Source organism: Amia ocellicauda, chromosome 15 (genome assembly GCF_036373705.1).
Source record: "Amia ocellicauda isolate fAmiCal2 chromosome 15, fAmiCal2.hap1, whole genome shotgun sequence".
NCBI lineage: Eukaryota > Metazoa > Chordata > Actinopteri > Amiiformes > Amiidae > Amia > Amia ocellicauda.
Genome location: NC_089864.1, coordinates 24,964,609 through 24,978,603, shown reverse-complemented (window position 1 = coordinate 24,978,603; position 13,995 = coordinate 24,964,609). Strand labels below are relative to the sequence as shown.

Sequence of the window (13,995 nt, the reverse complement as noted above, 5' to 3'; positions counted from 1 at the left end):
ACTAGTATAAATAATTGTGTCAAGATTTTATAGCGCCCAGAGCGTCAGCGTCATTCCAAACATTACCTTTTGTCAAATAGTCATCCTGACTCAAAGTTAATGTGAATGGACTGTAACAGAAACAAAATCAACCGAAAAGTCTAAGCCTATGTAACAGGGTTGGAGCCAACACAGTTCCTGGATTCTTTCAATATCTCCTGACATGGCAGCACAGTCTGACATTGTAGACTTTACACTGCACTCCACAGTTGGCTGATCAGCATAGCCTAATCTCTGCAAGTGTAGTAGTGCTGATAAGTGCTTCTTCGTGGGATTGCATCATCCTGTAATGGTGTCACCATACCCCACTACACTGCACACATGCAGGGGGGAGAAAAGGAAGCCAACAGAATGCTTGAATAGGCTGTAAAAGTGTCAGTTCGAGGTCACACAAACACTGTACTGCACATACATGACTGCGTTTAGACTACTGGGTTTGCTGCAATCAAATCAAATAAAAGCATGAATCCTGAATTACATGAATGCACAAAATAATTAATTGGTCTTTAACTGGTACTTCTAAATCCTGTAACCAACTGAAATATTAACCCCAGACTACAACTAGTTGCTGAGGATAGAGTTTTAAGTTATGGTCCAATGTATTGTGGCAGGAATGATGATTCACTGCCCATATTTTAACAAAGCATTTATACATACATGTTCACATATCTGTTGCACATTTATTTATTTACATTTCATGGGTACAAAAATGTAATATGCATTTTATCATTGTTATCAATGTGTAGGTCATGAATTTGTAAAAAAAAAATCAATGGGAAAAACTTGATCATGTCTATAATAATAATAATGAAAGATGGAGAAAAAGGAATATTTTATACAAACTATTGTAGTATTTTATTGTTGTTGTTGAGGAGGACCCTGGATCAGTAGTATATCGTTCACAATATTACAATCGTTTTCTCTCATTTATAATTTACTGAAGTTATTTTGTATTATAGAATTTTCAAGTTCACACAATTCTTGGTGCTTAAAGGACAATTTATACTCTCCAATCTTCTAAATGAGGTTTGCAGATTTAGTTTGTTGTAAAATCTCATTCTTTACTTTATTTGAATTAATTTATGTATATTTGTATTTTTGGAATAAACACAATACCACATTATGAGGTTTATTGTGAAGGTTACAGTCAACTTCACAGCCTTCTGGTGATAGCTGTGGACAGTAGCCCTCACAACAACCCAGTTGTTTTTCCTCCACGGTGTCTTTGCGAACACCTGCATATTGCTTGTTTGTAGACTATACTTAGTGAGTTCAAGGTTAGCTGACACTCATGAATCAAAGTTTGTTTCTCTTGGACCACAGAAAGGACATAGGTCCTCTAGGATATTTAACTTTCAAGATGCTTGCCAAAATAAAGATACAGAGAAACGGAGGGTGTGTAGACATCCATCACTGTGTCACTAGCTGGAATCCATTTTCTGGAGGCTGAAGAGTTGTGGCACCTACTATTTCTGACCTGGGTGCAGCTATAAAACAGCAAGTGAATGGACCAGTTTATACAGTGACTACTGTACTTATATTGGCCGTATCTCATTTATTTATTATCATTATTATTACAATTATTTTGACATCTCTTAGAATTAATTTAAATACTGCAAAGACAAATGTTGCTTACTTTTCTTTAGAACAAGATTAAATAAAAACTTTAACCCACTTGTCACCTGCCAACACTGGACTTTCATTCGTTCAAAAAACCGAATTATCGGGAAGCAAAAAGCTGCTGTCAAATACTAGAATTGTAGTTTTCAATTCACTGGTGTAAAGCGTTTATTCTTTTTCCGTTCTTTTCATTTGCAAACATTAAATCAAATCCATGTGGCCTCAAAACAAAACACATTGCCTTCTTCTGCAAATGTGTTTTTCCTTTGCTTTCTATTAATGTAAAAATGTGATAAATCAGAAGGATTAATATCAGAGGGATTCTTTTCAAATACAGTTAAGCAATTTACTTTTAAATGTAGGTTGTTTAATCTTTAATCAAAATATTGTAGTTTTGTATTTAGAAGAAGAAATAGATGAGCAAGGAACAGCATATCCATATCTTATTATTTCTATTTAAATACAAAATGGAAAGCTACAGCTGTGGAACGAACAAACAAGCTCACAGATGTTCACCTGTTGCATGATTTTCTAGTTGGCAGTTTATTACACAGTCTGAAATTGAGTGAGAATCTAAATTATAAAGCTCTCACACTTCCCACATTTTTGTGATAGCTTTGATTTTCCTTTATTTTTGTTATAACCTCGAGTGAGTTTTATTCAGTTCAGAAAGGACAAAAAAAAGTGTCACAGCAGGACATGAATGACAGTGCTGGCATAAAAGGAGAACTGTAATAAAAGTAGTCATTGACAACGTGGTAGAAACCGATGCTTACTTCTCAAACCATGCTCATAACTCTTCATAATAAAACTGTGAAAGAGGTGTAGCCAGTATTGCTGAATTAGCGGTGAAAGACTGGCTAGACACGTGTGCAAACAGCAGCTCGGTGGCAGACGTGAGGGCGCGATTGTTCAGGGCCTCCATTCCGCCACACCACTTCCTCCTGAATATGAGATCTCCGAGGCCTGGGGGAGAGGGAGTGTAGTGTCGCAAGAGCCACAGATGCAGCTGTTAAAATAGGTTGGAGGCCACAGTGTGTGTTTTTTCATGCACCTGGTGAAATGTACAGTAGTTTTGCAAATGGAGAACAAGGGTCTCCAAAGATAAATGTATTTTCATGTTTATACTCATGCACTGGATTTTTTTTCTTCAGTCTCATCACTGTGTAATTAAATAAGGACAGCAACATTCCTTCCTTTTAGTGGTTTGCTTTAAAATTATGTTTTACTGTAGGAAATGTTTGCAAAGTGAGGTTCCAAATCATTTAATTCCTCACCTGACCCGAGTTGAGCCATTCAAAGCAGTGTATTCTTGATGTACTGTGCAAGCATAACAATACAAATGCATGCATTTTATAATACCAAAATGACGAAGATCCAGCTTGTCATGATTAAAAGGAAAATATAAATTAATTCATTATTTACTCAAATAAAGTATTAAAAAAAAACTGTAGTAGACATTATTTTATCAAGAGTTTGTCTATCAGTCGTATTTAAAATGGTTAAATACATGAATTGTTTGATGGGGCAAAAATGTGTGTGTAGCTTGCTCTACTTGTTGAATAGAAGGGACAGCAGCTCATATAAACAAAAGGAATGAAAACTCTGCAGGTATTCAACTGTACAATTCTTAAAATGCAATCATAAATCACTCAAACAGTGCTTATACAAAGTCTACTTCTCCTTGAACTTTAAGATTTTGTTGTGTCAATACCTCAGTTTAATGTATTTATATTCATATTTTTTCCCCCACTTATCAACACACCATACTCAACAGAGGAGAAATTAGCTGGGAAAAAATACATATTAAATATAAAAAATACAAATCTGAAATATGGTCTCCACCACAGTGTTAGTACCTTTGGCAGCAATTACAGCTGCAAGTCTGTTGGGAATGGTCCAGCTTTGCACACCTATATTTAGCAGTATTTGACAATTCTTCTTTACAAAACTGTTCAAGCTCTGTCAAGTTCATTGGAGAGCATCAATGTGCAATTTTCAAATGCATTTAGGTCAGGGCTCTAACTCAAGGACATTTAAGTTTTGTTCCTTACTCACTCCAGTGTGCTTCAGGTCATTATCATGAAAGGTGAACTTCTGTCCCAGTTTCAGTTTTCTTGCAGAGGGCAGCAGGTTTATCTCAAGGACTATTCCGTACTTTACTCAATTCATTTTCCCTTCTTTCCTGACAAGTGTCCCAGTCCCTGCCAGTAAGAAACATCACATCACATCCCATAACATGATGCTGCAAAACCATGCTTCACAGTAGGGATGGTGTTATTTGGGTGATGTGCTAGGTTGGTTTGCCATGTTGCCAAAAATGTTTCATTTTAGTGTTTTTTGCATACTTCAAACAATATTCACTTTGACCATTAAAGCTGCAGCTCTTGCAAAGTTGCCATTGGCCTCTTGGGAGCCTCTCTGATCAGTCTCCTTCTTGCTAGGCCTGATCTAGGCAGGGTCTTGGTGGTGTCATACACCTTCCTCTTCTTAATAATCATCTTGACAGTGCTCCATGGGATTTTCAAGGCCTTTGATATTATTTATATCCCCTGATCTGTACCTTCAAACACAGGTGTTGTGAAATACCTTGGTTCTCGTGGTTGAGTCTTTGCTTTGCAATGCACAACCCAGCAGAGAGAACCTACAGGAAGTGTTGAATTTATCCAGAAATCATGTGAATCACTTCACTTAACATTGGTGGAGGCCACTTAACTGATTTTGAAGGCGATTGCTTACACCTAATTTGCTATTCCAATTAGGGTGGACACTTATTCAACCAAGCTATTTCAGTTCTTATTTTTAATACATTTTCTACAAATGTATAAAAAAAATCTATTGAAAGCTGTGTGTGGTGTAGCATGTGTAGATAAAACAAAAACAAACAAAAAAACAGTTTTAATGCATTTTAATTCCAGGCTATAAGGCAACAAATGGTGAAACATTTAAAAGGGGGTGTAGACTTTCTATAGGCAGTTTAATCTGGGCAACTAGGAATGCTTTTTCATATTACTCAGGTGACGTGTTGATGATTACGATGATGTTGATTTATTTATTTATATTTTTAAGTAAACCATTACCCATTCACAAAATGTTTTAAGGTTTGTTCTGTTTTGTTATATTTTTTTCTTCAATTAATTAATTAGACATGTACTGCTTAAGATCTGTCTAGTTTGTCTGTGATTCATGTCTATCCAAATCGGTTTCCCTTTTCCTTTTCTTTCCTCTGCGCTGCTGTTGATCTATGCAATGAATGTGATCTGTTAAAACTGCTGCCATGTGTGAAGTGATCAGGTTACGTTCCAAGCTCACCTGTGGGACAGTAAAGAGTCAGTAACAACTAGGTCCAGGAGTAAGACTACTTCAGTGTTCTCTAATCCATTTACCTTCTGTTAAATGTGCTACTATAATAAGGCCTGTAAATCATTCCCTGAAGTGGAATGTCTAAATCAACACCCATCCCATACTTTTGGCTTCAAACATACTCTACCCCGAGGGAACTGATTTGACAGTGTCTCGTAATGAAACTAACCAGGAGACATCCTAGTCTACAGTGGTCAATCTTGCGGCTTTGTAAATTGTGAGGAATGTTCAAAATGTATCGGGTCTGTGGTTTCTACCTGTAAAAGCCTCCTATCCCCGGTATATTGAGGAACTTCATTTGGATGTTACACATCTGAAAGTTTAGACAGTGTATATAGGCTTTCTTAAATGAATACACACCAGAACAGTGTGATATACCTTTCTGACAGTTATTCAACATTACTGTAAAGAAGATGACACATGCTCTATCTATTCTGAGGCAGGCGTACTAGATTGAAGGGTTCTTAAACTTTTAGACTCAGGGCCGGATTATATCAAAACTTTGACCCACCCGCTAAAAGCAAACTACAAATCTGTACATCATAGTGGTTACAAAGTTGCATCTTACTAAAAATGAAGCCGCAACTCAATACAGTTCTGTAGATTTCTATTAGCAGGTGGGTCAAAGTCCTCAGTCCTGTTGTTTGTTTTCACGGCGGGACACCTAAAACACGAATCCTTTTTGGTATGTATTTATACACATTCAAGTTTCCGACAAACCATTTTCAACACAACAGGGGATATTTGCAGAGCTGGAAAAAGCATTAAGTCTAATCAAATTGCAATTGGATAAACATTATGTTTTTCCAATTGGTACACAGACATTTGGGGCAGTTTTATGATGCTCCGTGACTTTAAACTCTGCGTGTCCTATTTAAGGGATTTGTGTCATAATTCACTCTTTCCTTGTTTTTATCTGTACATTAATTGGTTACAATTGACCGTATTGTTAGTATTCCACCTTTAATCAACACAGTTCAAAATGCTGGAGAGAGTATGAAAAGACAAGATTATCTTACTTTGGTGACACATCACACATAGCATTGTATTGTATTTTGGTTCCCCAGTCTATTTTTGGTCTTAAGCTAAACACATACACTCTCTAGACTTACACTGATCTGAACTTTAAGGTCTTGGAGATATTTCCATGAAACAAATAGGCGACACTAATGTATCAGCGATTACGAGACTTAAGATTCTGTGTTCTTGTGTAGTTTTGCCACACTAAGCTTGGTTTTGGATTAGTTAAAAATATACAAATGCATTCCAGTTTTGATTTGAACTAACTTTCAGTAGTTTTAGATATTGGAACTTGGAAAAATGTGTCCAACAATTCACTGAGTTGTACGTGTAATCGGATGCTACTGCTTTTTCTACTGAGAACACATATTTGCCTGTATGAAACCTGTAACCTTTGTGACAGTTATCCAGCATATCAAAGGGTATAATTATTATGACTATTCTCTTACAATCTGTTGACATTGTGGACATCATAGTGCTGCAGTTCAGTGTCACAGACGCAATCGGTGAGCAGGCTTGAAGAGCAATTGCAGTGTGTTTGCATATTTATAAGACATTCATAACTGTGGAGAAATAAACAACGATGAGCCGGATTAAATCAAAACTTTGACCCACCCGCTAATAGCAAACTACAAACCTGTACATCATAGCGGTTACATTTATGATTAGAAGAAAGTGGCATCTTACTGAAAATGAAGCCGCAACTGAGTACAATTCTGTAGTTGTCAATTTGCAGGTGGGACAAAGATTGATTTAATCCCAGCCAATCTCCAACCTAAAATAACTGTTATGCTAGTGGTCACATTTTGTGGGCTAGGAGACCTTTCTATTGACTACAAAAAGATGCAAAAAAAAAAAATTCTACTATTTTTGGATATTTTCAAGGTATTTCACTAGTTTAGTGGCCCCAAAAGATGCCACAGTGTTATACACTCTCCGTCAAAAACAAATGGTCAATGCAGTGAAGATTATAGGGAAAAAAGGCATACTACTTTCGCAAGGGGCTCTAAGCTCCAAGACTATCCTAAACGAACAAACAAAACACATTTGAACAAAAGTCCTTTGTTGTCGAGCCAGTATCTTTGTTGGCTTTTTGTCTCCACAGTGGGTATTTTATTCTCCTTGAGCTTGCAGTCTCTTAATTGATCCATCCATTTAAGTAAAGATTGGTTTATTTGGTCCATTTTCTGTTTTGTTTTTGGCTACTATATAGCTGGTACTTGAAATGTCCAGATAAAGTCTCAAACAGAAATGCACAGTCTAATTAGAAATAGACAAAGTAAGAGAGGCTATATGACAAAATAAAGAAATAAATGGACAAGTAAAAGAAAATGCTGGGGTCCCAAAGATCTGGATCGGAAAGGCCTTGGTTAAACTAGGCTGGAGTATTCCAAGGGTGGACCAAACATGAGCATGTTCCAGCAAAGTGAGAGCAGGAGACCACCCACACGCACATTTGTTCACCGTGTCACTTACAGTTCATTAAAACATGCCTCTACAGACTTCAGACTCAGCGGGCGGGCGAGTGGGTCACGAGTTGACCTTTCTTAGAGGTAGAGGTACATGATTGTTTTGTTGTTGTTGTTTTGTGTTTTAAATGTGATTGGCCACCTGGCATATGAAAGCAGGAATAAATTACTTATTAAAAGGATTTACTCAGGAGGGTTACTCTTGAAAATGCACACAGTAAATTAAGAGTTAGCACAGCTTTGTAGTAAGTGATCAAATTAACAAATATAGACTTATTTTTCTGGCTATAAAGCAATACATATTTTTAAAGAGATAATCTCAGGTATGGCCTCTCAGAGATCAAGTAAGTTTATGGGGTTGGTATAGTTCTAGTGCATTAGTGGCAGTTATCAGTAGCAACTGGTAAACTTTAAAATAAGTGGGGGGATGAAAAGTTTTAAATCTATATATTTAAAAAAAAACTGTTTTTGAACAGCTTAAAATTAGATTCCTGCAGTTTACAAGCATCTCTGGTCTTCCCAGAAGGAAACGGAGAAAATAGATAACTAAATCAACATCATATATGAAATAATACATAATATTGAACACTGGAGAAAAATATTTATTACAGTTAAATAACTATAATTTTTATTATTTACACTTCTAGCCATTACCAGTTTATTTAGTGTTTCACCAACGAAGACAAGAAAGTTTGAGATGATATAATAATATATAATATAATAATGAGACTTTTAATTATATCAATATTTAAATTAAAGCACTGGAAACACTTGTTTTTGCTCCAATAAAGCACTCCAAAGTTTGAATGTGTGTGTGCCAGAGAGAGTGTGAGTACAGATTTGTTTCTAAGGGAAATTATCGGTTGACAATATGCATTTTAGCTCGATGAAATTGATGAAAATGATCTCCTTATTGAGATATTTATCGGCAGGACGAAACGCAATCCCCGCATATTGCAACCAGGAAGTTTACTTAGGTCTTTTGGTTAGATGTGCTTTTTGAGCATGCATTTTGTTATATTTCTCTGGACTTGCGTGTTTGCTGAAAAGCCAAAATAAGCTACAAATCAGAGCAGGGTTTTTAAATACTCTTACATTGGATTATCTGTTTAACGCAAAATCCACTATGAAAGAAACCCCCAATGAACCAGCAACGTGCGGGTTGACGCGAGTGACCATGTGCGCATGCGGAGGCAGCAATCCTGTAGATGCGGTTTGTAGCGCTGCAGTATCATCTGCTGCACAAAGAACAAGCCAGGACGTGATTTAATTATTCATATTTTTAATTAAAACCCTCAAATCACCAGCCGCGTAGTATTGTCATTATGTATGCCCATATTGTGCACTGCTCTTCCAGACACACAACACAACATTGAGTCATTTTTTTGTCTCCACTTAGGAAGTGTTTGATAGTCATGTTCAGAGTGATGGCAGCATCGTGTCTACGCAGAATATACGGGGATTATTTTTTAATTATTAGTTGACTATAGTAACAGTGTCTGAATTCTGAATTCCATAGCCAACCAAAATCAATAAACAATAATGAGGATTTGAAATGAAAATAAGAACCATTCAAAAAGGTTGCCTAAGTAAGTTACTAATAAACTGTAAATCCCTGACTGGCATTAATCATTTTTATTTTGTTGGGGGGGGGGGGGGGGTGTAAATGCTATTTTCTTTACAGCCAGAGTGTAATTGTCTGTGCTGTAAGTGATTTTCTGCATTATTTGTTGTGCTGCCAGGGAAGGTTTTTACTCTGCAGCATAATGAATGATCAGTAGTGCTGGCAGTAGTCAATGCTTTGGGGAATATGCTGGATCATCTCTAAAACGTTTCGGTTAATGCCTTCCTGTTGAGCACAACCTTGAAACTGAAAGATGTTTGGTGAAAATATAACCTGGACAATTGTACATCGCCATTCAATCCAGGTTGAAGACTGACACAGCCTGACAGGTGCCAAAGCAGTGGCGGGGGTTTGTGTTGTGTATGGAACCAAGGATCTCCAACTCTTCAGTACTGAATTGCTTGCCCAATTGTGATCTACAAAACTGGAACTCCCGAACACAGCCAGACAATTAAACTGTGCCAACATTGTCTTATGTATCTGTCCCTTAAAATATATATTTGTTTGCTTTTCAGGAGATTGTTCTGGTGGTGTTTTTTGGTTCAGAGTACGTGGTCCGTCTGTGGTCAGCAGGGTGCCGGAGTAAATATGTTGGTATCAGAGGAAGACTCAGATTTGCCAGAAAGCCAATTTCTATCATTGGTAAGTTTGAAGCCTCATTGTTTTACAACATTCTTCTGTTGCTTTAAGGAATACCTACAACGTTGCCTAAGCGTTGCACAGGAAGTAAACCACATGTCAATATGGCAATATAATCTGTAAAATAAAAAGAACACACAATCGATATATGTATGACATAGCATTTAATCCTTTTTATGCCAACAATGAAAGATGTTGTTCAGGAACTTACTGCACTCAGCTACTGGGATGACCTGGTATTAAGAATTATGGTTTGAAGACATTTTTATGAGAAACGTCATCTTCAGCATCACTGAAACAGTTTGTATTAGGAGATAGATACGCATAACACCTCTGTATCTATACAGCGCATTAAAAAAGTAATACAAACAAATAATGGTTGCAATAATCTTTATCAGTGCTCTTTAAAAAGATGCAGTCCAGTAATTAAATATGAAATTTAGGGTGATTTGGAGCCCTGCAATAACTATCTGCATTTGAGATTTGGTGGCTGTGGACAAAGTGTTACTTGTGAATACAGTTCCTATGCATGAGATGCTGGGACTGGCTGAGTCCTGTCTGTAGATTTTATTGACACATGCAGCAAGCTTCAAAATACAGATCCAGATAATTGTACTGCATTGATTTTAAATAGTAAAAGTTAACTTGGGTTTGGCACACCCCTACCCTGTAAATTCTTAGTCTGTAAGACTCTGGTTGGTGGTTTCCTGTTTTCACAAACTTTGTTTCTATTCCACAGATTTGATTGTTGTAGTTGCTTCAGTCATTGTGCTGAGTGTGGGATCCAACGGCCAAGTCTTTGCAACCTCGGCCATCAGGTATGTGCTGAAGAACAGTGAAAGAAAAGAACTCCCACAGTGTTTAAATTTCTCACAGTTTACTTTTAACATTTTAAATGTAATTTACTGTACCGTGCATGTTAGATTGACATAATGTATGAGACTGATCCTGGCTGGTTGCAAAACTAGTGTAACTTATGTGAGGTTATACTGACTGATTACCTTGATTTGCTGTTTTAAAAGCAAATGAAAAGCAAAGTGAGCTCTGAATTTGGGCCAGATTAAATAAAATAATGTTTGAATGCCGCTAACATGAAAGGTTGGTGAGCACCATGCCTGTGATTGTGACAGCATGTAGCAGGACCCAGTTAAACATTTAGCCTAACTGCTGTGCTCATTTGACAACCAACAACAAATATTTTTTATATTTTATTTACATTGCTTGATTGTGCAGTTGCACAGGTTGAAATGTATGCATTTTGTGTTTACTATCATTTCAATCTTATTATTGCATTTATATATAATGTTAGAGCCTTGTTTGTTCAAATCTTTATCCGCCCCCCAGGCTCACAAGCTGCTCCCCTTGAACAACACGAAAACGGCAAAAAAACAAACATTTTATGTATATTTTATGTATATTTTTTAACAAGAATATGTACCTGACATGAACAGATACATCGTGGCTTGAATTAAAATTGTCCTACTGTCGGATATACCCCATGTGGAATAAGTTGCCGAATGGCAAGTGTGCCTTTTTTACATTTAAGCACAGCCCCCCTTTTCTGTTACATGTGATACTTTTCAGATAATGCCAAAATTAAATCTACTGTATATTGTATGATGCATGGTTCTTGATTATATGATAGGAGGCTTTTTGATTAATACAATAAATAATGTTGTAATAAGTACAAGTTAAGCTTAGTATTTGACCCATAGCAAACCCCTACACCCTCTGACTTTTCCACCAGCACCCCTTACCACTCCCTGAAAAGAATAACTGAAATACATTTAAAGATGGAAAACATTTAAAAGACATAATACAAAATCCAAGCAAAGAGTACAATGAAAAAAAAGCAAGAATCAAATTAATGCATAAGTCAAATACATAAACAAATCAGTAAAATAACCAGACAAGAAAGTTGAATTTGCTAGAAATGCTTTGTTTACATTTTGGCATCACTGTGAAGCCACTTGGAAGTTGTCTCGGAAGAGCTGTGATCGCATTTGCGGATGGTATTCTCGCAAGTATTTTCTTGATTAAATAACGCTGGCATGTGTCCACTCCCAGGGCACTGTTGTGTGAAACAAGACCTGTGAGAAGCTCGTCTGGCACCACACATAATTTTAGATTTGATGCCACGAAAGTTGAGCAGTGCGATACCCGTTTGCAGAAATGCCAACAATGCTTCTGTGAGCTCTTTGCAGCACAAACTATTTTCCCGATGTGCATAGCTTGCTAATAAATAACAGGCAAAATAGAATGAATTTCTACTTCACTCATCAGGGACAATCAATACAATGCTAAGTAGTTAGAAAACATATAATAGTAGAAGATACAGTACCTAACCTGTTCTGTCCATTTGTATTGTAATTTGTATGTTTGCTGTCTGGAAAAATAGACAATGTATTAGTATAAATTTCAGTACTAAAATCAGACTGATTTCTGTGGGTTGTTGGTTACATCCTAAGTCTACCTTAAATATGTCTTTATTGTTGAATGAAAATAGGTTAGGTAAAATCTCTTATTTATCATAGAGCTCTGTCTTTTGGGTTCATTTGTGGGTGAGACGGCCTGGTCAAAGAGAGTATGATAGATCTGCCTGATCTTTTAAAACTGTTTGATAGTAAAATTTCTCCTGGGTTTTGAGTCATATTAACTGAGGTTGAAAAGGAAAACAAGCTGCTGCAGGTGACTCATAAAGACTAAGCTGCTAAAAGTGTGGTTAGCTTTTCAGTTGTTTTGATACATTGTAAAATTCAAGCTGCTTTGGTCTGATTGAGGGAAAAAGTCAGACAAATGGGTAGATGACCTCAGTGCATTCATGGTTCAACTGCAATATCATCTCAGGATCACTGGTCAGAGAATAGTACCGCACATGCCAGGTTCCTTCAAATAAAGTGCATTGTCTAATTCTGATTCCCAGTGTTGGCTCTTCCTGTAACAGGAAATGCCAACTTGTTCAGTCTCACATGGAGATAACAGTGAGGATGTTCAACATTTACAACGTTATGCTGAAGCTTTTTTTTTTTTTTGCAAACTGTCTATATTCCAAAGTTGTGAAATCTCCATGTGCTGAAGTAACTTTAAAGGTAATATCCATTTAATTATCTTGTATTAGTCTAAATGTAAATGTAATTTAATAAATCAGTAGAATAAACAGACCGTGTCTCCTTTCTAAGAGTCTTCTTAGATATTGTCTGCTCAAAATCTAAAACCATGACCCACCAATAGTCCAATCAAGCTGTAATTTGGAATTTGTTGTTTGCCAAACACATAGACACACAACATTAAACATTAAACATTAAGGAACAACTTTCATCAAAGTGCAATGGTGCCGTGATAAAATAATGCTGAAGTGTCAACTCTTCTACTAAGAACTTTTTGAGTTAAAGCAGAAACTGAACAAGCAACATGCCAACTTCCTGGAATTGCCATTTGTCAATATCTGCAGAGCTGTTCTGGTGATGAACAGATCTGGCTTGAAAGTGAAAGTGAAGGATAGGATTGCTCAGTGATCAGTGTTGGATGCGGGACTGAGGATAAAACTGAACAAAACATATAAGAATGTCAATGAGTTGTGGGCCCCATCCTAAGTAGAGGTCCTGTTTGGGATATACAGTGGCTCTCAAAAGTATTCACCCCCTTTGGACGTTTCCACATTTCATTGTGTTACAACATGAAATCAGAATGGATTTAATCAGGTGTTTTTGCCGCTGATCAACACAGAACATTTCCATAATGTCAAAGTGAAAAATATAATCTGCAAATTGTTCTAAATTAATTACAAATACAAAACAGAAAATATGCTATGACACACCTGACTGAGCTGTGGTGAAACCAATTGTCTTTAGAAGTCACGTAATTAGTCGAATGGAGTTCACCTCTGTGCAATTAAGGTGTGTCACATGATTTCAGGTTAAATACATCTGTCTCTGGGAGGTCCCACAGTTGGTTAGTACAATTTCTAACAAAAACTACATCATGAAGATTAAGGAACATTCAATGCAAATCTGGAATAAGGTTCTTCAAATGCACCAATCAGGGGTAGAATATAAGCACATTTCCAAGGCATTGAATATCCCCACAGCACAGCACAGTAAAGTCCATTATTAAGAAATGGAGAGAATATGGAACAACTGTGAATCTGCCTAGATCAGGCCATCCTCAAAAACTGAGTATGTGGGCGAGAAGGGCACCAAGAGGCCTATGGCAACCCCAAAG

General features: G+C 36.8%; 1 protein-coding gene across 1 annotated transcript in view; it reads left to right on the top strand.

Moving 5' to 3' along the window:
• kcnq1.2 (potassium voltage-gated channel, KQT-like subfamily, member 1.2) overlaps positions 1-13,995 on the top strand; it is a 234,762-nt gene that overhangs the window by 22,298 nt on the left and 198,469 nt on the right. Inside the window, exons 3-4 of the mRNA XM_066724383.1 lie at positions 9,651-9,777; positions 10,514-10,592. Coding sequence (XP_066580480.1) covers positions 9,651-9,777; positions 10,514-10,592 — 206 coding nt within the window. The remainder of the gene's footprint in view (positions 1-9,650; positions 9,778-10,513; positions 10,593-13,995) is intronic.